Consider the following 23,852-nt stretch of genomic DNA (forward strand, 5'->3'; position numbering starts at 1 on the left):
GACTACCAGATTTTAGCAACGAATTTCTATGGCTGTGAAGCATAGGCTGGGATATCAATTTGGGTGAGTTAGAATTGTTTCATCTTGGGTTTAACCTAATGTGATTATAGAATAGATGGGGGGTTTGATTTCAGATTTTCTATTGTGGTTGGGTTAATCAGTTGGTAGGTTGATTTCAATAATTTCATGAGCATTAATAGAAAATATTTAGATTGTTATTGTGATAAGTGGTGATGGGTTATGAATGAGATTAATTCTCAGATTTAATGGATTCAACGATTAGAAAGATTAGAGGAAGTAGACATATCTATTTGGGTGGGATTTAGTTTAGCTAGTAAATGTCATTTGCAATTAGTTAAACTGTACATTATGTGATTTACAGGACTGTAATTCGAGACGAGCACTTCGACGTGGAGATTGTTTAGCTCAGTCTACACATAAGGCGGGTACTTCTTACCTTGATTCTGTAGTTCTTTGAACTTAGTGCATGAACTATTTTGGATAAGGACTATTTTACCTTGACTCCACTCTTATTTTTCCTGCGCTTGATACTTCCACGTGATCTTTGAGATATTCATTTCTATATCTATACAATCTCTTGTTGTTGTCCATGATAAGTAGCAGATACTAGATACCATGTTTGTATGTTTTTGACTATTGTTTATTTATGTACTATATTGAGCATGCTGGCTCCATGTAACATACCTAATTTCTGCTTATATTTGTATGATGATTGTTGCATTTGGTGTATCATATCATGACATGCATGTCAACAACCAATTCTCCCTTGCGGTCGAGAGAGTCGTTGACCAAGGCCGCATCCTTGGCCACTCGAGAGAGTGGTATCTGGAGTTGATGCTGTTTGTCCTGTCGTATCGCGCTCGGCCACTCATGGGTAGTGGTAGCTGGAGTACGAGCAGTAGGGACCCCCATCACATATGTAGCTAGTTAGCTACTATGCAACTATCCCCTCGGCCACTCGTGAGAGTGGTAGCTGGAGTGGTGTACAGTCTGTCACTGACCTGGCCTCTCGACCATACAGGGTCATGGTGCAGAGAGGTGGGCGGGAGTGACCATCCGTGCATACACTGTTATTATACTTGCTTTAGCTGCTGCTATTTATATATGATGTTATTGCTTACGTACGACTGTTGCTCACTTATGCTACTATGCTTGCTTATGTTGAGATGTACCCTTATAGTAGGTGTTTAGTCCTTGGTTTACTTATTGGAAGTCTATATATACCTTACATATTTCCTCTGTAGTTATGAGCAGTACTATAACAGATTAGTACTACTTCTGACCTTCTCTTACTAGCCTAGGATATGGTTTCAGGTATGAGCATTTATTATGATTCTGTTTTAGTATCTGCTATCCCTCTTATAAGACTGTATACTCTTGGTTCACTTTCTATTTGTATATTATGTTCATGCACTATCTTTCTTTACCCGGTGAGTTCCAATACTCACCACCCCACAAAATGGTTTTCTTTCGCCAGGTAACAAGTAGATGAGTCATGGATGTTTGGAGAGTCCTGGCATCCAGTCCCACATCACACTTGAGGATAGTTATCTTTTTGGGTTTTGTTACTTTCGGGTGGTATGTTAATTTTGTGTATTTTGCTTTTGAACAAGTCGATATGGAGTTTTGGAGTCTAGTCTGGTGGTTGCAGGTATTTTTGTTAGTGTCGTTGTTGGTCTTATGTTCGTATTGTTTTGTGTTTCCCGCTGTTGTGTGTTTACGTTCAGCTGTGTGGGCTTATTAAACTACGTGGTTGTGTTTATTTTATTCCAGCCGAGTGGGCTGATGATATAAACTGTATGATTGTGTCTATTTCAATTTTGTCCAACCGGGTAGGCTGAGTATATTAAACTGCGTGTTATGTTGTTTCTATTTTATGTTTATATTCCAGTCGTATGTGGCTGATGTATATAGATGTATTGTGTGTATTTATTGCTTCAGATTATCATCCGTACAGGGGAGATGCTGCCGGATTTTTGTCTGGCAGGGACTCCTCTGGGGCGTGACACAAACAATCATGGTAATTTAACACAAATAAAATACTTAGATTATCTATCTAAGTGTTTCTATCCTTAAACCATTTGCTAAGCTAAAAATAATTCTAGATTGCCCTTGTCTCCCAAGAAAAAGTCAAAATCCTAACTTGGTATTTCCTTTACTCTTCCTATTTGTGCCAATTTTAATTAAGTCTAATTCCTTAAATTTTGCCACGTTTTACTCTTCCAAAAAGTAAACAATTAAACCTACATTTTTAAAGGTTAACAAAACCTTGAAAATGCCTCCAAGTGTCAATTTCACCAAGGTTGGGTTAACTACCCTTCCAATTAGAGTTGACACTCTCTAAACTCATCTAAGGTGTAAAGAAACACACTCCTAAGAACCCAAAACTGATTGATGCTCCTTGGGTGTTCTAGGTATTCACTAGGGATAACTTCCTTTGATACCTTCCTAATGACCTTCCTAGGCTTCTTAAAAGCCTTGGTCACACTCAATTACTCTAGGTCAACTTTAGGGATAGTTTTCCTTGTGACCTTCCTAGTGACTTTCTTAGGCTTTTTTGAAGCCTTAGTCACATTGGTCTTTACAAGATTAGTTCTATGGATGACCTCCCTTGTAACCTTGGCTTGACCCCTAGACCTATGGTTAAATCCATAACTATATGAAACCCTATGATATGAAGTCACATCCTTCTTGGCTTTAGGTTTATATCACAAACCTCTATGGCCATTGGATGGCTCTTGCTTCCCTAAAACTAGATTTGACTCCTTTCACCTTTTGGCACTAATTGTCAATTTTTCTAGGGTCTAATCTAATTTTTCAAGTCTTAACTTCAAGACTTGAGTTTCCTTCCATAAGTCCTCAAATTTAGATTTTTCCTTAAATCCTTGAGTTTTCTTTTTCTTAGGCATATAACTAAAGTCCTTAGAGTTATTGCCTAATTTATTATCTACCTTTTTAGCCTTACGTATGGTAGTTTTAGCATGACACACTACATATTTTCTTTAACTCTATCATGTTTCCTATTTTCATGATAAATAGTATTAAAATAATATAAATTTAAACTAGCATGTTTTTATCATGAATTAAATAAGTACCATTACCTAATGGTACCTTAATGTTATTCTTGGAGGCTCCCCCTTGACTTAAGCTTCCTCATTTGTTCTTGGCTAGATTCTTCCCATTTGGACATTGGTTCTGAAAATGTCATCTTTGATTGCAAGAGAAGCACACAATGTGCTCATTGCCTTTGTGTACCATAGGACCGACCTCCTTTGGCTTCTCTTTAGCCTTTGGTATCACTTGACCATTCTTCTTTGTCAACTTATGACACTTACTTTTGTAGTGTCCTCTTTCCCTACACTTAAAGCATATAATGTGATTTTTATTATTACAATTTAAAATTTTTATACCTTCACATGTAGGGATGACACTTAATCCTCCATTTGATTTTGCTTGATTTGTGGATATGGCATCATCTTCCTCTCCATTTGACCTGTAAGTAGAAGTCTCTTCTTGCTCTAGTGTCAATGAATGACGCTTCCCCTCAATCCTAGAGGTGGAGGCCTCTTCATCTTCATCCTCATTCACATGAAACAAGGAGTACACTCCTTTGCCTTTGTCTTCGTGCTCTCTTGAGGATGACTCTTCTTCACTTTCTTCCTCTTCGGATGTTGAGCAACTCTCAACTTCTAAATCTCCTCCTCCTTCTCTTCTTGATCCAATGAGTTATCCTCTTTAGATTTTTTTTTATTTGGAGTAGTGGAGGATTCTTCGTGGATTCTCACCAACTTGCTCCGAAACTCCTTGGCATCTTGATAATCCCCAATTTTATATATGATGTTGCTCGGTAATAAATAGACTAATAATTTAGTCACTTTGTCGTTAGCCTCACTTCTTAGCATTTCCTCTTTGCTCCAATTGCTTTTCTTGAGAATTTTGCCTTTTGAATCCTTTGGAGTTTCGAAGCCTTCCATTAAAGTAAATCATTGCTCTATCTCTATCATGAAGAAGTTTTTTGTTCTTGATTTCCAAGAATGAAGCTTGTAGATGTGAATGGTGGAGACATCCTTGTGTCGAATCTGAGTCCATCTTAAAAATCCATCTTAAAATTAAGCTCCTTTTTTATGATAACCTTTAGCTTGTTGAGATTAGGGCTTCAACTTCTTTTTCTTCCTCTAGCTCATTGCCCTTTTCGATGATGAATTCGGTGAAGAGCAGCCTCGCTCTGATACCACTTGTTGGGTCAGTTTAGGAGCTAGAGGGGGAGGGTTGATTAACTCCGTTCGCTTTATTGATGATGACATGAAGTGAAAAATACAAAGCAAATACTAACACAATAATTTACTTGGTATCCACCTCAAGAAGAGGTTTATAATCCAAGGATCCACACTGAGCACCCACTCCACTAAGAAAAATACTCCTTGGAATAACAGGAGGTCGAGAAACCTTGTACAACCTCACACGAAGAAATATAATAAGAATATAAGCACAAATTAAAGTAAAAATACTTTACAATGAAGTTTTTGCTTAGTTTGGTATCTTCTTGTTGCTTGGAGTCGCTCCTTGTTGATTCGGAAGTGCAGCAACACTTATCCTGAATCGTCCAAGAAGTGGTGGAGAGAATCGTGTAAGTGCTATCTTGTTTGAACCTTGTCGTTGCCTTTATATCTACCCTTCTAGGGCTACCAATCAATTGGGCATCCTCCCAATCGATTGTCACGTCAGATCCACACGATCCTAGCCGTCTAAACCTCGTAATGTGCTCAACGGTCATATCCCAATAGATTGACCAATCGATTGGGGAGACTTTGATCGATCGATCGATTGATTCATAGCGCCTCTGTGCTCTTGCAGATTTCCCTAAAATCGATTCCGGCTGCCTCGTATCCATCGCAAGAAAGCCTCCCCAATCAATCACCTGATCAATTAGAGTAGTCCAATCGATTGATCGATTGATTGTGGAGCACACTGTGCTCTCATGAGAATGACTCCTAATCGATTGATTGATTGATTAGACTACCCTTGCTCACAAGACTTTCCCAATCAATAGACTGATCGATTAGGCTCTGGTTCAATCGATCACCTGATCGATTGACCAACCCTAACTGGCTTCACTCAAGCTTAGGGTTCCCATTTCCAACATCTGGTCAACTGTGACTTGTTGGAACTTCTCATTATTTAACATCTGGTCAACCTTGACCTGCTAGGTCACCAAGTGCTTAGGATTCACTTGGACTTATCATCTCGTGTCAATTATCTAGTCCTCCATGACCCACTTAGACTTCCCAACACTAGGTGTCTAGTCAACCTTGACCCACTAAGATTTTCACTGTTTGGTTTCACTCACTAAGACTTTCTTTCTGTCAAGCTTCATTCACTAAGGCTTCCCTTCTACCTAACTTCACTGACTAGTGCTTTTCACCTGGCTTCACTCAACAACACTCTCCATCGCCTAACTTTACTCACTAGGATTTTTTAAACTGTCTGGCTTCACTCAGCAAAACTTTCCATCACCTAACTTCACTCACTAGGAATTTTCAAACTGCCTGGCTTCACTTACTATGATTTTCTATCACCTAGCTTTACTCACTAGGAATTTCCAAACTGCTTGGCTTCATTCACCAGGACTTTCTACACCAAGTGTCTGATTAACACTGACACACTTGGATTTCCATCTTCAGCCAACCTTTCCGTTGGACTTGTCCTTGCTTAACCCCAAGTTAGGACTTTCTAGTCAAACACTTTGTCATCCTTGACCTATTTTACTCTTCTTTACATCAACTTGGTCAACCCTTAACTAGAGGGTAATTACACCAACAATCTCCCCAAACGTACAATTGCACCTGCAAGCTTCATACATTGTCAAATATTAAAACTCAAACATCAAGACTCAAGCTTGAGTTAACTCAAGTTTAGTCAACCTGGTAAACCTTGACGTAGGGGAAATTGCATTCTCTATTTCTATTTTCGACATTCGTAGTGGTGGTTCAAAGGTTGTAAACAAAATAAATTCTCTTTTTTTTATTATTTTTTTTCTTAGGCCTATTATAGGAGATCATGCCTTGATATCTCCCCATATCAGGCCAACATGGGCTTGATATCTTCTCATATCAGATCCAACGTGGGCTTGATATGGGAAGATATCAGGCCCAACAGAAAGAAAAAAAGGAAAAAATTGAGAATTTTTTTTAAAAATCTCTAGACCACCCTAAGTAAAGTTGAAAAATAGTAATAGAGAATATATTTGAACTCATTACAATTTAGAAATCTATCAGACCTAAAATAGTTATAATATGAGATCTCTAGATCAATTGGTGGATTTTTATCGAAACTCATAAGAAGTCCAAATATGTTCTCTATTTTTATTTTTTATCTTTCCTAGTGTGTTCCAAAGATTTTAAAAAAAAATCATTCGAATTGAATAAAATTTGATAGGTGAGAGAAGAGAAGAAAGAAATTTGTTTGCTTTTCACGGGTGGAGAGAGGTTGCATGCACACATAATTGCCACGAGGGGTAGAATGAGAATATTATATATATTAGTGCATCCTTTGATAATTACTAAAGTATACTGTGCCTTTTGGTCTAAATTAGGTGTTTTTTTTTTTGGTAAATTGCCGATTTTGTTTTTGTCCCTCCTAATTGACGATACTACTGTCTTAATAAACAAATTGATTTTTTTAAAAAAAATCATAATTATTTCAATTTATTGGATTCCATCTCAATTTTAAAATTTAAAAATTGATTAAATCGAACAAAATCAATGAACTATTGATACGGATTATAAAGAGCAGATCGAGAAGATGATGTGGTAATCAAATTAAAGTTACGGTGATGCGATGGTCAAACTCAGGATAGAGGAGCATTCCACACTTAGTCTTGTTGATCGCCTAGCCTCAAGGTTATTGGTTCTGCTCGTGCAGCCTAAAGCATGACGTGCGGATAAGGCTGACCAGATACACACCCGATCGAATACAAGGACTTTAGGATTTTACTCTGAAACTAAAAAAAAATACACTCGGTCAGTAAATAGTCGACCAATTCTAAGGAGCTCGACCGAATGAAAGGTCATCCGGGTTCTAGGCTTAAGCATTCTAAAACTCTTTATACTCGATCAACCAGATAAAAGTCGGTCAAACATAATACTCTATGTGTATGCTCATTCAGGCAAAGTCATGACTAACCTAAAATCCTTAGCCTCATAAAACTCTAAATATACGACTAGTCGGATAAAGACTAATCGAACATAAGGCTTTCTGTACATGCTCAGTCGGGTAAAGCCCGACCAGGTTTAGCGCCCTTAGCCTCATAAAACTCTCAATATACGATCAGCTGGGTAAAGGCTGGTTGGGCTTAAAGGCACCTATCCTTTAGGAGCTTCACACGAACTACCGACAGGGTCAAGGTTGGTCGAGTTTAAGATTATCTGATATCATATCGTCTTTTAAATGTTGCTTTAATATACAATTGATCATATGATTCTCTAAATAGATTTTTGTCAAACTTTGGGCACTGTATCAATCTCTAAATAGATTTTTATAGTATTTTGTACACAACGATGCAAATTAATACAAAGACATGTATAAATATGATCGACCTTTTGGACCGGCTGAGATATACTCAGTAGACATCTTCTGACAATATTATAATAACTTACTAGAACTTATCCGGGAATATTCCTTTGAAGACTTCTTCGAAAGTTATTATGTCTCTCATAAGCCAGCTAATCATGACAGCATATTCTTTTAACTTCCTCAATAATGGCGTGAAGCATAAATGACAAAAAAGGTATATCAATGGGTAGATGAAAGATTCCTCATATAATTATTTCGTATTATCCAGGTTATACACTCTTCTTCACTGAACAAACTCCGACAACTTAGGTCACCTCATGATCACGGAGGTTGTGAGAGGTGGCATATAAAGGGGGTTCTCTCCCTTGGCAAGGTACGCAATTGGCATTATCTAAACCTTACTTTTGCATGTATCCTCTACTATTCTCCATTCACCCGTCAGAAATTATACTGACTTGAGCGTCAGAGGGTCTTGTCAGGGACTCCTTCCCTGGTCTTTAGTCACTAACACTTTGTTGGGTCGTCGGATTATGTGCAGGATCATGGGAAAGTTCTATTCTAAACTGAAGAAGTCTAATACCAATCAACAAATCATCCATCAAAATCAGCATGTCATTTCCTTAACCTTTAGACAAGATCAACTATTATATTTATCGACTGGTGTTTAAAAAAAAATCTTAAGATCTCAATTCCAACACATCCATTTAACAATAGACTAATGTACAACATTAGTTAACCGGTAAAAAAGATTATTTAATTTGATGATTGACAGAATTAATCAATTTTTTATCACTCCAGTTTATTTAATTTTCGTGACAAAATTTGATAGATTCTATTTGTCTAAAGAAAATTCAATAAATTATTGAATCATATAGTTAAAAATATCCAAATCATGTAGGTGAGTTTCGAAATTACTAAATTGCATGCCTAATTCTATTTTTGTCTCTCCGAATCGATTGTTATAGATTGTTATAGTGTATCAATTGATTCGAGAGACTATTATGGTAATGAACAATGTGGTCAAACGCGATTCGTAGGGCTGTAAATGAATCAAGCGTTCGTAAATAAGTTTGGCGTTCGGCTTGGTAAGAGCTTGTTTATGTTCGTTCAATATACATAAGATTATATTAATTAAACAAACAAGCTTGAACAACTCGTTAAGCTAAACAAACAAGCTTGAACACATATGTGTTCAGCTTGTTAACGTTCGTGAACAACGTTCATAAACAATGTTCACGAACCATATTTATTAATAAAACTCTTTTCAATATGATAAATAAACAATAAAATAAAATAAATAAATTTAAATTATTAATCTTAATAACCAATCAAACAATTAAAAGTTTCAAACAATCAAACAAACTTAAATTGAGAGCATGATAACATCTAAATAAATCAAACTCAAACCAAGCTCAAGTCAAGCTTGAATTGAGAGCTTGATAACATCTAAACAAACCAAGCTCAAGCTAAGTTTTAAACAAGCTCAAGCTCATAAAAAATAAACCAAGCCAAATTTGAACACTCATTTCAAAAGTTTGGTTCATTTTAAGCTCGGCTCGGCTCGACTCGGTTATCTTATCAAAAAAGCTTGAACACCCGAAAGCTCGACTCGGCTTGGCTCGTTTACAACCTTAGCGATTCGTTCACCCCTAATAACCCCGTCAATCCATCCCTAGATCAACACGACTATGATAATAAACAATGACAAATCAATAGTTATATTATAACAATTGATTAAAAAAATTAATTCATATTTAAAAAATTGTTGCACTTATTTTTCTTTTATTCTAGTATGATAAATCTTAGTTTGATAAACTAAGGATTTGGTTCAGGATTTTTCATTTTAAATTTTAGGATTTCTTTGAATTTGAAAGTTACGTCTACTGATTTTGTCATATCCCCCTTATACTAAAATTCAGTTGAAATTTTCTTTTATTTATATTCTTTATTTGAACCTATTTAATTTGTTAGATAATTTTTTCTATATTCAAAAAGTGAATTGTGTGCTCCTATTGAGTATTTTTTTTAATATCCCATCCGTTTATATATATATATAAATGATGTTTGAAATTATATATATAATTAGGAGAATTAGACGAATACATGTGATATGATTACATATTATTTCCAACTCTCTATTTTCATCATTAATTTTTTAAACACGAATAGAATTTTTTAATTGATTGTTATAAGTGTAACAATCAATTCGGGAGAATAATACTAATAATATCTGAATCAAATGTTATATTATAGCAATCGATTGGAGTAGACACAAGCGAATACTAAGAGATAAAAGTGAAATTAGATACATAATTTGATAATTTTAAAATCTACCTATGTGATTTGAATATTCGATAACTTTAATTATATTGTTCAGTAATTTGCTAAAAAAATTTAGTTCACTAGGTTTAAATTTAAATGGTTATTAATAAATTGCCCATATAATATTACTATGAGATAAGAGGTCAATTGACCTCATCCTTTCGCTATGGTTAATTAAAATTATTATGAGTTATAATTATCCTAACTAATAATTTAAGTAATCCTAATTAATCAATAATAATAAAAAACAATGAAGAGACTTCACAATAATGCATTTTGTACAGCTGTACAGTGTGGATACGTATATATAAGATCACAGAGTACATCTGACTACGAGTGCGGTGTCTAATCAAATAAACAATAATGTGTGTATCATTCTGAAAATAAAAAAAAAGGGCAAAAAAGCGGGTAAAATAGAAAATGTCCAACGACCACGACCCGTCCTCAGTCCAACCACAGCCTGATGACCACAGCGGTCAAAATTAGCCACCCCCATCCCCATCCTCTCCCCGCCCCTCCTCCGCCGTTCGTCTCCGTGGCACCCTCCGATCCCGGCGTGCTCTGTGAACTGCCCTGGTAGTCGGGGTTACTTCCGTACAGGCTCTGAATTCCCTCTACGTCATCGTTTGCCAGCACCACCTTCCGCGTCCGGGTCCTCAGCGACGGGTACATGATCGCCTCCGCCACCGTGGAGTGGCCCAGCCCCAGCAGGTGCCCGATCTCGTGCACCGCTACTGACTCCAAATCCACGGCCGCGTCGGAATCCGCCTGCCGTACGTCCCCCTGCGCCACCCAATCCTCCGCCGCGTCGAAGTGCAGCCGCCCGTCCGTCGGCGAGAACGCGTGAGCCAGCGTCCCGAGCTGCCCGTCGAACGGCTCCCCGTCTCCGTGCGAACCCAGGAAGAAGCCAACCCGGAGGTCCGCTTCGGCCTCGTTTTCCGTCTCCGTGAACGTCAGCGTGGTGGCGTTGGCCCACCGTTGGAAGGCCTTGGCCAGGACCTCGCTGAAGACGGCGCGGTCGATGGAGACGTCGGAGGTGGAGACGATGGCGTACGTGAGGCTCCTCCGCCAGAAGGGCCACCGGGGCGTGCCGGGGAAGTAAGAGTAGAGGTTGCGGCCGTGGACCGAGGAGCCGTTCATCGCGGAGGAGCCGTTGATGAAGTCGCCGACGCCGCAGCGAGGGGTGATGATCTGGGAAACGGTTTCCGAGTCGAGCTCGCCGGTGACGTTGAGCCCGAAGTTGCGCTGGTAAGTGCGGATGGCGGCCTCGAGCGCGTCGTCGAAGGCGTCAGTGAAATTGGACGGGGAGAGGTAGCCGAAGTGCCGGAGGTAGTCCTTGAGGGCGGCGAGGCCGGCCCGGTCGTCGCCGTGACGACAACCGGATAAATTTTTGAAGGGGAGCCAAGGGTTGGAAACGAAGCTAGCAGCCGGGGAGCCAGCCGGGAACAAGGCAGAAGCCGGAAGGAGAATGAATCCGGCGATGGCAGCGCAGAGGAAGAGGAAGGTTGAGGAAGTCATGGCCAGAAAGACCACAGAAATCGAAGAATTAATGTCTAATTTAGACGATCGCTGAGCCTTAAATCACTGATTAGAATAGATCAAACAACTTTGACAGAGTCCTCTGAGATGGCTGCGTATTGCTGAATTAGATAGATCACGCCGAGAAGTTTCTCAGGTCAAAGCTTGGATTCTGGAAACGTTGGTCAACTGCTGATCTAGTTTGCTTTGAGTGGAGGATTTGAATACTAGATGGCGTGATGGACTCGTAACATCTAGAAGAACATGAATATTCATCACACGAAAAATTCAGAGGAGAGGAAGAAGAAGCCACGAAGGCAACAAACTATCGTCAATACAAAATTAGTAAAGCTTGCTTTTGATCAGGAGGAGGAGAGGTTGTTGAACTCGTCGCAGCGGCGGCGGATCTCTCCCTTTCTGCCAGTCTTGACGCCGACGAGGCTGAGCTTCTCCATGGCGCGGGTGAAATCGCTGAAGAAGGCGGTCTGGTTGGCGGCGTAGAGCTCCACCAGCGGCCGCGTCCGCTTGTCCGCCGCCAGCGCCGCGTCGGAGGCGAGCAGCCCCAGCCCCCGCAGCACGTTCTGGTAGTACATGTTGTCGAACTTCCCCGGGGTCATCACGTCGTTGAAGGCGGCGATGGTGGGGTCCTCCTGGTAGTTCGCGCACGCGCTCTGCAGCTCCTCCGCGTACCTTTCGATCCAACGAAACGGAGATTTAGCCGGAATTGAAAGTCAATTCGTTGACTTTTGAATTTGGGGTTGGATTTGGATTTTGTGTTACTTGGAGTTCATCGTGGGGTCGTGGCCGCCGGTGCCGTTGTGGCCGAAGATGCGGGAGGCGAACTGGCTGCAGTGGGAGAAGCCGACGGTGTGAGCGCCGGAGAGCGCCACCATATCCTGTACCGTCATCTTATTCTTGGCGAAGACGCGGATGAGCTGGTCCATGGTCATGTTGGGGCTGGGCAGGTTCCCGGGGACGGCGGCGGCAGTTGAGGCTAGCGCGTCCTTGCGGCCGAGGCGCACGGTGTAGAACGGCCCGCCGAGGGTGACGACGAGGTCGCGAGTGGCCAGCGCGAGCACGTCGGCGCAGGACACCACGCCGGGGCACTGCAGCTCCAGCGCGGTCTTGGCGCGGGTGACGGTGTCGAAGGCGTCGCCGGGGAGGGAGATGTTTTCGTCGGCGTCGCGCTCGGCGCGGTTGAATACGTTGGTGGAGATGAGCATGGAGGCGTCGCAGCCGCCGACGAAGCAGTCGTGGAAGAAGAGGCGGAGAGTGCCGGCGGCGGTGGTCGGGGTGGAGATTTGCTTGCCGGTGATCACGTCCGATATGATCTGCTCCGCCTTGGGGCACGTCTCCCGGTAGTAGGCGGTGGAGAGCTTGGCGGAGGCAGGAGTGGCGAGGGAGAAGAGGAGGAGCACCGAGGCCGAGGCCACCGCCGTGGCCGCCATGCTAATGACTCCGACCTTGTTGCTCATGGGCTGCGGGGGAACGAATATTACGAACTGTACAGTGAACGCGGACGACGACGGTGATCCACCGCCCTGCTTTCCTTAGAAAGGGAAAGAGGGAGAGGAGGAGGGCGGAGAGGAAATGGAGGAGAAGAGAATGGCTGCGAGAGAATGGAGGAGTGGATAGGTGGAAAACAAGAGAGCAAAAAAAGAGAGAAAGAGAGGAGGAAGACGGCTAAAGGAGGAGGGAAAAGGGGAGGAGGAGATAAATTTGAATTTGAGCTAGAGTATTTAAAGTCCTATCAATAGTAGTAAAAATAAAATTATGCTCATTTAGATGAGGGCATATGTCTATGAAAAATTAAGCTTTATGCTTTATCATATGAGAATAAGTTTGTTATCTTTTAACCAATTATGTATTAAAATTATATTAAGATGGTAAAAGATGAATACACTCGCTCTCAATGACCCTGTTTAATCTAAATATTTAATTTTTAGATATCAAACAAAATTCGTACTATGAATAAGCTCCAGAGAGATACTTTGATAATCTACGTATTCAATTTTTATAAACCAATTACTTATATATAAACCAATTAATTATAAAGATGACAAGTATGATCTTAAAAAAAATTTATCAACAATTATGAGAAAAAAATAAGAAAGCACATGTGAATTTTGACGGAGAAAATTTTTAAATTCTCTAAATGTCATATACCCTGCTTAAAATTTAAATTTGGTTACCTATGGAGGTCGCCCTATCACTAAAACATTATCTATCAAAGACATAGAAGCTTGTCAATAAAAATTATTGAAATTAAATATTTTTTACTTTGCAAAACTTTATGAAAAGCAAACATTGTCTTACCTTTATTTTTTTTTTTTTTCTCTTTTGATGGAGTTGGTAAAAGGTACCTATCAAATATAAGTAAAATATAAGACTAGCAATCGACGTAAAGGTCAAAGTTAAAACGAACAACACTAGAGAATTAATAGGCCCACCAAAGTTAGTCGAGCGGAAGTCAACGTCAATTGTCGATCGGGCCTGAAGGGTCTGATCGGCTAGGTGGCTTATATGAGTGGACTACGTGTCCGGTTAGGGTCACTACAGGAAGTACATCAGAGGCTCACAACTGACCAAGGGAATGTTATGACGACTGTAGCGCATGCCCGGTTGGGCAAGAAACAATCTGCCGAATCAAGGTACTACGGAGAAGAGCAGTCGAGATCGATTGGGTAGGGAATCCCAGCCGAGCGGCTCCCCCACTCGGCCAAGAAGGGGGATCCCTCCCATATTCCGTATTATCCCTTTGGGAGATAATGTTGTTCATAACAGGGCATAGTCAATATGCAAATCGTACGACGAAAGCTTCTATTGTCATATCCGGGATTTGCATACCCTATTAAGGTATGGTGTCAGAGGCACTTTCCTGACATGTCTTTTCATAAGGCAATTGAAAAAACGTGTCCGCATCTTGAGAAGCGTGCACGTCGCCTACTATAGCACTATATAAAGGGGGTCCATTGCTCTGCCATCTTTCTATTATTCCGGTGACAGACATGAGCGTCGGAGAGCCAACGCCGGGGATCCCTTCCCTCGCCCGACACTGACATTTCTTGTGTTGTAGATCGAAGCATAGTCTTCGTGCGGTCAACCCAAGAACCACATCCCCAGCTAGTCTTTTTCACCATTTTCTGACAGGATCATATTAGCGCCATCTATGGGAATGTAGCCTGTATCTGAGACGTGAAGATGGATGACGTTGGATGACTCATGACGGTGACACTAACAAAGGAGGAATTAGACATGCTGTAGAAGACCGAGCGCTAAGATTATGGAGCAACAATAGCAGGCAATGGCTGAGCAACACGTAAATGAACCTGCGGCGTTAGCAGTGGGATAGCAAGACGAATACAGAGATCGATCGGAAAATATATCCATTCGGGGGTAGAACAAGAAGCCGACTGGCACATAACGGGATGCGTCAAATGTGTCGATCTTCTTTCACCAAGCATTGTTCCATACCCCTTCAAAGGAATAAGGCCGAGGGGATAGAGAGCAAGGATCTTCATCGGATGACACACCTATCCGGGATTAACGGAAGGGAAAGACACCAAAGGTCAACGATGCCCCAGAATAGATCAACAGGCAATTCTCACAAGGGATCATGAACCACCCACTACCATATCATTACACTCTACTGACGATCGTAGAGTACAATAGAATGACCCACCCGGAGGATCATCTGACCAGGTTTGATAACACGAACACACTCCATCAATATACATATGGGGTGAAGTGTCGGGTCTTCCTCACCACTCTCTCTGAATCGACATAGAGGTGGTCTAGACCCTTGCTGATTGGATCAATCCATAGCTTCAGGGACTTTTGAGCGGCGTTTCTACATCATTTTGCTAGTAGCTGCTGTTACCAAAAGACAAATGTTTGTTCGCTCTGAAACAAGGGCCCAAGGAAGCACTGAGAGCATATATCAAGAGGTTCAACCAAGTGTCCATCAACATCCCATCGATCACTCTGGAGTTATTAGTAAGTGCCTTCTCATAAGGACTTTCAGAGGGCGAGTTCTTTCGCTCGCTCATCCGGAGACCACCGAAAGAATTTGACTACTTGCTCAGGCGCGCCAGCGAATACATCAATATGAAGGAAACCCAGACGACACGAAGGAAGGAGGCACCCGTTGAACCTACCACCGTCCAAGAACAAAGGTTGGATAAAAGCCATCAACCACCAAAGGGTCCCCGAGCGGGAGTAGCACAGTCACACCAAGAGCCCCGAACCCATGTCGTACATCATATAGCAGTAGACCGGCTGAAAGTTGCAAAAGGCAGGCCTTGGACACCATTGTTTTGCTCATTCATCAATCGGCGACACATAACACTCAAGATTGCTATGACTTGAGGTCAATTTTAAGTCGACCAGCTCCTCTAGGATATCACCGTCGGTCACTATCTCCCGATTGACATTATCAACGCCGATCAGATGGGCGAAGGGAAGAAGAGAGACCAACAGCCGAGTAGTGTCAGCGCCAGGCTCAACGGAGAGGTAACACAAGTCCCGCCCAAGCTTCTACTAAGCGGACTAGACCCTCGGCTCGGGAGGAGGAAAATCGAAGCAATGCCACTCGGGGCGAAATCGGAATGATTGTCAGGGGCCTAATCGAAGGTGATTCCAATCGAGCAAGGAAGTCATACGCCCGATGACTGGAGATACATGCTGTGGGATGTAGCAAAGAGAAGGTCGAGGGACCAGAGATCAGTTTTAGCCCTCGGGACTTAGAGGGAGTGGAGATCCCTTACGATGATGCCTTGATCATCCAAGCAGTAATAGCTAATTATACTATTCACCTAACTTTTGTGGATACAGGTAGCTCAATGAATATCATCTTCAAGAAGGCGTTCGACGAGCTACAGATCGATTGGAGCGAATTGCAGCCCATGATGACCTCGCTATATAGGTTCACAGGTAATGAAGTATTGTCGATCGACTAGGCTCGGCTGGCCATATCACTCAGAGAAGAGCCTCTCAAGAGGACAAGGACCACAAACTTCATCGTGGTTGATTCCTCGTTTGCCTATAATGTAATATTGGGTCGACCGACCCTATAGATGTTCCAAGCCGTAGTGTCAACCTTTTTCCAGAAGATCAAGTCTCCGGTGGACAATGCGGTAGGCAAAGTCAAAGATGACCAATTGGCTACTCGGCGGTGCTATATTGAGATGGTCAAGTCAGAGGCAAAGGCCGCTTGGAAGACTCAGCGTTTGGAGGTAAGCACAATCATGGAAGAACCGCTGGTGTTAGTCTATGATGAAAAAGAGGAGGTTCAAATCCATCCCAATCGATCAGAAGCCACAACATTTGTCGCTATTGACCTGACAGATGAGAAGAAGGTAGAGCTGGTCACCTGCCTTAGGCAAAGCCATGACGTGTTTTCCTGGTCAACTCACGAGCTCCCGGGTATCTCGCCGAGCATGGCTCAGCACGAGCTTCACGTCCGACCGAACGCTCAGCTGGTGAAACAGAGGAAGAGGGACTTTAGCTCAGAGCAGAATCAGATCATTCAAGCAGAGATAGAAAAATTGTTGGAAGCCAGTCGCATCCATGAGGTACAATTTCTAAGCTGTCTAGCCAACGTCGTGATGATCTCCAAGCCGAGCAATAAGTGGCGAGTCTGCATCGACTTCCACGATTTAAACAAATCTTGCCCGAAGGACTTCTATCCCCTCCCTCGAATAGATCAAATGGTAGATCACGGCGGGCTACGAGCTGATTTACATGTTTGATGCATACCAAGGCTACTATCAAGTGTCGCTCGCCAAGTAAGACCAAGAGAAGGTCAGCTTCATTACAGTCTATAGGACCTACTGCTACAACATTATGTTGTTCAAATTGAAGAACGTCGGTGCCACTTATCAAAGACTGATGAACAAGGTGTTCCTGTGGTAGATCGACCGAAATATGGAGGTATATGTCGATGACATATTAATAAAATCGCTCCAAGCTGCTGACCTTTGCGCAGATATCGAAGAAACTTTTCGCACTCTAAGGGCGTAGAGAATTAAGCTAAACCCAAGCAAGTGCCTATTTGGAGCGAAGAGTGGTCAATTCCTCAGGTACATCATGATCGAGCGGGGAATAGAGGCAAATCCAAGCAAGGTGAAGGCGCTACAGGACATGCCCCCACCCTGCAACTTAAAGGAGGCCTAACGGCTGACTGAATGGATCACTTTGTTATCAAGATTCATCTCCAAATCGTCTGACAAGAGTCATCCGTTCTTCAAGATCCCGCGATGTGCGACGAAGTTCCAGTGGGACGCAGAATGTGACAAGGCGCTGGAGGAACTTAAGAAATACTTTACCTCCTTACCTATACTGGCAAAGCCCAATGCAGGAGAGCCACTTTGATTTATTTGTCATACACAACGCATGTTGTTGGTTCGGCGTTGGTGCGGTAGAACGACTCTAAACAACAGCTAGTATACTTTCTTAGACATATATTGAAAGACGCAGAATTTCATTACACTGGTCTCAAAAAATTAGCGTATGCACTAGTACTCGCCGCTCGGAGACTTTGCTTGTACTTTCTCTCATATCCCATATGGTGATGATTAACAACACATTGGGAAGAGTCCTCTTTAACCTAGAAACATCTGGATGATTGATCAAATGGATCACCGAGTTGAGTGAGTTTGACATACAGTATCAACCACAGACAACAATCAAGACCCAAACCTTAGCTGATTTTATCACTGAGGTTCAGAACGTCGAGCCAGACGCGACCTGGAAGATATATGTGGACGACTTATCCACCCGTCAAGATAGAGGAATTGACATCTTTTTAATATCGCCGCGTGAGGATCGAATGCACTTGTCCGTATGACTTGATTATCAGGGAACAAATAATGAGGCAGAATATGAGGCCCTGATAGTTGTTCTACAGGTAGCTTAGCATATGGGAGCCACAAGAGTCCTCATTCATTAGTATTCTCAACTGGTAGCTTAGCAGCTATCGGGAGCGTTCGAGGTAATTAACGCCTGACTCAAGCTATATGTTGAAACTTTTGAAAAATTGAAGAAAAGTTTCCAAGAAGTGATTATACAATAGATCCGGTCGGACTACCAATCTGCTGACGAGTTGGCTAAATTAACAAGTTCGTTATCTCCAATCATCATAGATAAGCCGATCGAACAGGTCTTACTAATTGCACACATCGATAAGACGACTGGAATAGCTTTCCCAAGCGATTGGAGGACGCTATTGATAGAGTTCCTCTGATCGGGCATCATACCAAATGACCAAGAGGAAGCTCATTTGTTAAAAAAAGAGGGTTGGACGATTACCCTAATTGGAGATCAGTTATATAAAAGAGCTTTCTCAATACCACTACTCAAGTGCATCGGATCAGATGACGTTGAGTACATCTTGCAAGAGGTTCATCAAGGCTCATGTGGCAATCATCTAAGTGGAAGATCACTGACCTACAAGATCCTGCTGGCCGGGTACTTCTGGCTCCCATTACAAGATGACACCGCTCAGATGATGACTACTTGCCTGTCCTGCCAAAAGTACCAGAACATCCCGCATCGACTTACTAAAGAGTTGAAAGCATTTGCCGTGTCTTATCCGTTCGACCAGTGGGGCATGGACATTGTTGAACCATTTCCTCTGGCGATCGGGCAATGAAGATTTCTACTCGTTGTGATAGATTATTTCTTAAAATGGGTGGAGGTTGAGCCGTTCGCTAAGATAACCGAGCACGTGGTTATCAACTTTATACGGCAAAATATCCTGTGTTGGTCCAGTATCCCTTGCAAGCTTGTCTCGGATAACAGAAGATAGTTCGCAGGGCGGAGGGTCAGGGAATGATGAACGGGGTATGGCATCTTGCAAGTCTTTACGTCAGTGGCCTACCCCCAAAGTAACGGCCAGGCGGAAGTCACCAACAGGAAGATCCTCATAGGGCTACGGGCTCGGCTTGATCATACCAGGGGCAGCTAGGTCGACTAGCTCCCAAGCGTATTTTGGACTTATCACACCACACCAAGAGAGGCGATAGACATAACCCCGTTCCATCTAGTGTACGAGGGTGAAGTCGTGGTTCTGGTAGAAGTTGGAGTAGAGTTCGACTGGATGCAGCTCTACGACGATGGAAACGCCGATTGGAGTCTCATGGAGCTCGATCTGATGGATGAACTTCTAGATAAGGCAGTTGTTCGACTCATGGCTTACCGGTAGTACATGAAACAAAGCTACAACCAGAGGATGATCCCGAGGTCATTACAGGTCGACAACTTGGTATGGAAGAGAATGAAGCCAGTCGACAACGTCACCAAGCTAAAAGCCCCATGGGAAGGGTCGTATAAAGTCACTCAGAAGCTCCACTCGAGAGCTTATTATTTACAATATGAGAATGGGAGAGACCTCGAACGACCTTGGAGCGTGAACTATCTCCATCCTTATAGGGTTGGGTGAGAAATGTGTGGTTAAATTTAGATACACTTATATAAATGTATATTCTGTAGTTGCAGGGGAACGATGAATAAAAATCTCAAGTATCACAGACTCTTGCACTGATTGGCCAAGTTAAAAGTCGAGCAATGACTATAAACCATTGAGCATTGAATATCAACAGTCGAGCGGTGACTATAAACCCAAGAGTAGTGATCATCAAAAGTCGAGCGATAACTATAAACCCTGGTTCAACAGTCGAGTGGCGACTATAAACCCCTATGAAACAAAAAATTGAGAAGTTGAATGACGACTATCAATCCGAGAGTCTTCTCCAACTAAAGTCAAGCAACGACTATAAACTTGAGATTCCACGAGTCAACAGCTGAGCGGCAGCTATAAACCTGAGAGTTTACGCCAACTAAAGTTGAGTGACGACTATAAACCTGAGAGTCGACGAATCAATAGTCGAGCGGCGGCTATAAACTCGAGAGTTCACACCAACTAAAGTCGAGCGGCGACTATAAACCCAAGAGTCGATGAGTCAACAGTCGAATGACAGTTATAAACTCGAGAGTCTACGCCAGCTAAAGTCGAACGATGACTATAAACCCAAGAGTTGACGAGTCAATAGCTGAGTGGCGGCTATAAACCCAAGAGTCTACGTCAACTAAAGTCGAGCGATGATTATAAACCTGAGAGTCAACGAGTAAACAATCGAGTGGCGGCTATAACTCCGAAATTCTATGCCAACTAAAGTCAAGTGGCGACTATAAACTCAAGAGACGACGAGTTATAAAGCTTAGTGAAGCCCATAAACTCAAGAAGAAAGTTATTGAAGAGTCGAGCTGCGACTACAAACCCCGGTTCAACTTAGAAGAATGGAAGCGCAAGGATTCACACTTGGAAGGTTTGCGCAAGTATTACAATATTGTAAGACGGGAAACTAGACAGCCTTATGGAGCCGAGCGACAATGCATGAAAGGACACTTGGAATATTTAACAATGTACCCTGCGACAAAAGCTAAGAAACCACCGAACGGGTGTACATTCATTAATACTTAGAAATTTTTACAAACTATCAGGGGAAGTACAAGAGGCAACCTAAAAAATCTAAAAAGAAGATTAGTTGAGGTAGTTAAGCACATCGTCCAGCAGTGACTCCGTGAGCTTCTCCCTATTTATAATCTTGTTGGTCAACACTGGAGAAAGATAACCACCGTCCTTCAACTGTTAGAAAGTCCCATCGACTCCATAGTTAAAGAGGCGAAGAGGTTGATCTATGAGCCTGTCATTAAAAGGGTTAGAACGGAGATAATTGCACTTGAAAATTCCAAACCATCCGGGCTCTTCCTCTTGGTATGTCTTGAAGGTCGCTCGGGACGTCTCTAATTTAGCTTTCAACGAAGCCAGCTCAGCATCTTTGGTCGCTTGCTCTACAGATCGACTATCCCATTCGGTCACGAGAGCAACCTCCGCCTCCTTGAGGTTTTGGGCCAAAACCCAAGCCTCCTTATTTTTGATGTCTAAGTCCTAGATGGCTCGGAGCTTCCTGTCGTTGGTGGAGTTGATCTTAGATTCAAAACTATTGGTTTACTTGGTGAGTTGCTCAATTTGTAAGACCTGCTCAATGCTCTTATTCTTCTCTGCACTAAGTGCCCTCTCTGAGCCTGCTAGCCACTCAGAGCACCTTTCTAGGTCGGCCTTCAACTAAGCCTCTTCCGCTGTCAACTACTCAAGGTGAGCCCGAGAGGTTTCTAACTTCGTACTCCAAGAAGGTCAACCTGTGGCACATGACCAGGCTTTCGACCCAGAACTACAATAAAAATAAGTTAAAGAATGTCGGTCGAGAAATACGCAAGCAAACATAATGATAGTATATATACTCTAGTGGACTTTTGAGCATATCCATCTGCGAGCTCTTCAAGAGAAATGGTCACCGCATGGACCCGTGCATCAGCCTAGACTTATGCCAGCAGTCCTTGAATCCTAATCTGGTGTTCGAGGGAACACAACTCAACGTCGTTTGGATGATGCCACTCGTCTTTTGGTAGGTGAATGATGGGTGTTATGTGTCTTTGGTCACTCAGACCTGATGGCTTGGACGTGGCTTGTCCTGTGGAACTGGGCATGAGGGAAGAGTGGATAGTGGGCACATAGGTGGCCGGCAAGGACGACTGAGTTGGAATGAATGCAACAGGCGGCGCGCATATAGTCCCTGGTGGCAGCGCGAACAATGAGGGTGTCCGGTCGAATGAAAGAGTGGTAACAACGGCCACCTCTTGCTCGGGAAAGATGAGAGATGGAGCCTTGCCCTGCTTGGAAGGCGGACGTGACGTAGTGGGAGCGGAGGCTTGTAGTGCAAAGGAAGCCGAACGGTATAAAGTTTCCCCTCAATGCCTCTTGCATCGTTGGATCAATGGCTCGCTCGAGGTGGCTGACTCTGAGGGTATCGCGATAGGCGCCATTGATGGTCGCTCGAGGTCGAGCTCGGCTGTGGCCACCACGGCATCACTAGCCACTATGTGGCTTACTCCTGCCTTGCTAGCCGCCACATGGCTTCCTCCTACTTCTCCGATCGGATAATCGGATTGGTCGACAGGTAGTAAGCCATGACTTTCTAGCCCGACAACACCTTGGCCATTAATTGTTGCGTCTGCAAGCCTACTTTTGCCTCTCAATCATGCCTTCAACATGATTTGAGCTGCAAGAAAGGAAGAGAAATCAGTTAGATTCAAAGATGGGGAGAATAAAGAGCATAAATAGGATGAGGCGCAGCTGCATTCGGATCGGGCTCAATCCAAACACATATAATACATTCTCCAATAGCAATCGGTGTTTGTGGTACTTTTGGCCAGCCATACTGGAGGCTGCTTAAAGGTATTCCGATCAACCTAGATATCTTTCGAGCGATGGAGCCGTCATCACTTCCATCTGCCGACGAGTCAGAAAGTCGGGCTGAGTGGGAAAATGAATAAAAAAAATAATGTTCCTTCCAGTGCTTATTGGAGGATGACATTTTATCAAAGAAGACTGCACCCATTCGGGCTTGAAAGAGAAAGGTCCCTGGCTCGGATAACTTGGGATAGTAAAAATAATAGAACACTTAAGGTACTAATGGGATGTCATGCAGACGGAATAGCACCACCACCCTGCACAACAACCTAAAGGAGTTGGGCATAAGTTGGTGCAGGGAAATGTGAAAATATCTATACACGTTAGAAGAAAGGGTGAACGGGAAAGCGGAGGCTAACACAAAATTGGTCCTTAAAAAAGGGTAAAAAATCAACGGGAGGCAAATAGGGTTGGTCGTAAGTCGAGGGGATGGTAATTTGATAGTCAGTGAGGAAACAACAGGTGCATTTCATTTAATCAATTTCGTCACCATTGAACTTGGACCCGGTAGAAGTGTACCAAAGCCCGAGGATAGACTCAGGAGGCTGAGGAGATGAGGCCATAGAAAATAGAGAGGGAAGAAGATCAAGGATGCAACTAGAAAAGGAAAGAGGAAGCTTACTAAGAAATATCGCCGACGATGACGAGGAAGAATTAAATAGGCATAATGCCTGCAAAAAGGAAAGAGGCGATGAAGTAGGAGAACGAAGATGAATAAGGGCTTATAAACCCAGTGGTCAGTCGTTGTGAGCCATTCGATCGAGGGTTACCGAAAACGAAGCCAAAATCTAGCCGTGGAATTCAAAACGGCGCTTATCACATCAACCATATATATATCCACCTGTCACCTCAAGCGTGCGACGGCAAGGATCGAGTGTCAGCGGCGCGACAGGGAAGTATTAATGAGGCTTAATTAAAAGGCATGGCCAACGTGCTCAGCAATAATGACCAAAGATTTGCACAGTCTTCCAGAAATTGAGAGGACGTTAGTAACTACACTTGTCCGAGGAAGCGACGAGAAGTGGAAAAATTATTAAGTGTCGTCATCAACCATTCCGACCAGCAAAGATGCATGACCAAGTGATAGTCGAGTGACGACTCTAAACTT

At 42.7% G+C, this 23,852-nt stretch overlaps 2 protein-coding genes across 2 annotated transcripts; both read right to left on the reverse strand.

The window, feature by feature from the left end:
- Positions 1 to 10,150: 10,150 nt before the first annotated feature.
- LOC122029736 (metalloendoproteinase 2-MMP-like) lies at positions 10,151 to 11,433 on the reverse strand. Its single transcript, XM_042588852.1, has one exon. It carries the CDS (start codon positions 11,431 to 11,433, stop codon positions 10,360 to 10,362), a length of 1,074 nt encoding a protein of 357 aa, XP_042444786.1. The 3' UTR covers positions 10,151 to 10,359.
- Positions 11,434 to 11,688: 255 nt separating this feature from the next.
- Positions 11,689 to 13,259, reverse strand: LOC122029737 (peroxidase 31-like). The gene is made up of 2 exons (XM_042588853.1): positions 12,214 to 13,259; positions 11,689 to 12,123 (listed from the first exon to the last, which is right to left on the reverse strand). Exons 1-2 carry the CDS (start codon positions 12,906 to 12,908, stop codon positions 11,796 to 11,798), a joined length of 1,023 nt encoding a protein of 340 aa, XP_042444787.1. The 5' UTR covers positions 12,909 to 13,259; the 3' UTR covers positions 11,689 to 11,795.
- Between the last annotated feature and the right edge of the window lie 10,593 nt (positions 13,260 to 23,852).

Source organism: Zingiber officinale, chromosome 10B (genome assembly GCF_018446385.1).
Source record: "Zingiber officinale cultivar Zhangliang chromosome 10B, Zo_v1.1, whole genome shotgun sequence".
Classification (NCBI taxonomy): Eukaryota; Viridiplantae; Streptophyta; class Magnoliopsida; order Zingiberales; family Zingiberaceae; genus Zingiber; species Zingiber officinale.

Excerpts from the sequence above, each read along its gene's own strand:
- LOC122029737 (XM_042588853.1), bottom strand. The coding sequence starts at position 12,908 with ATGAGCAACAAGGTCGGAGTCATTAGCATGGCGGCCACGGCGGTGGCC. Across the intron at positions 12,124-12,213 it reads GACCCCACGATGAACTCCAA|GTACGCGGAGGAGCTGCAGA; the intron begins GTAACACAAAAT and ends TTGGATCGAAAG.
- LOC122029736 (XM_042588852.1), bottom strand. The coding sequence starts at position 11,433 with ATGACTTCCTCAACCTTCCTCTTCCTCTGCGCTGCCATCGCCGGATTC.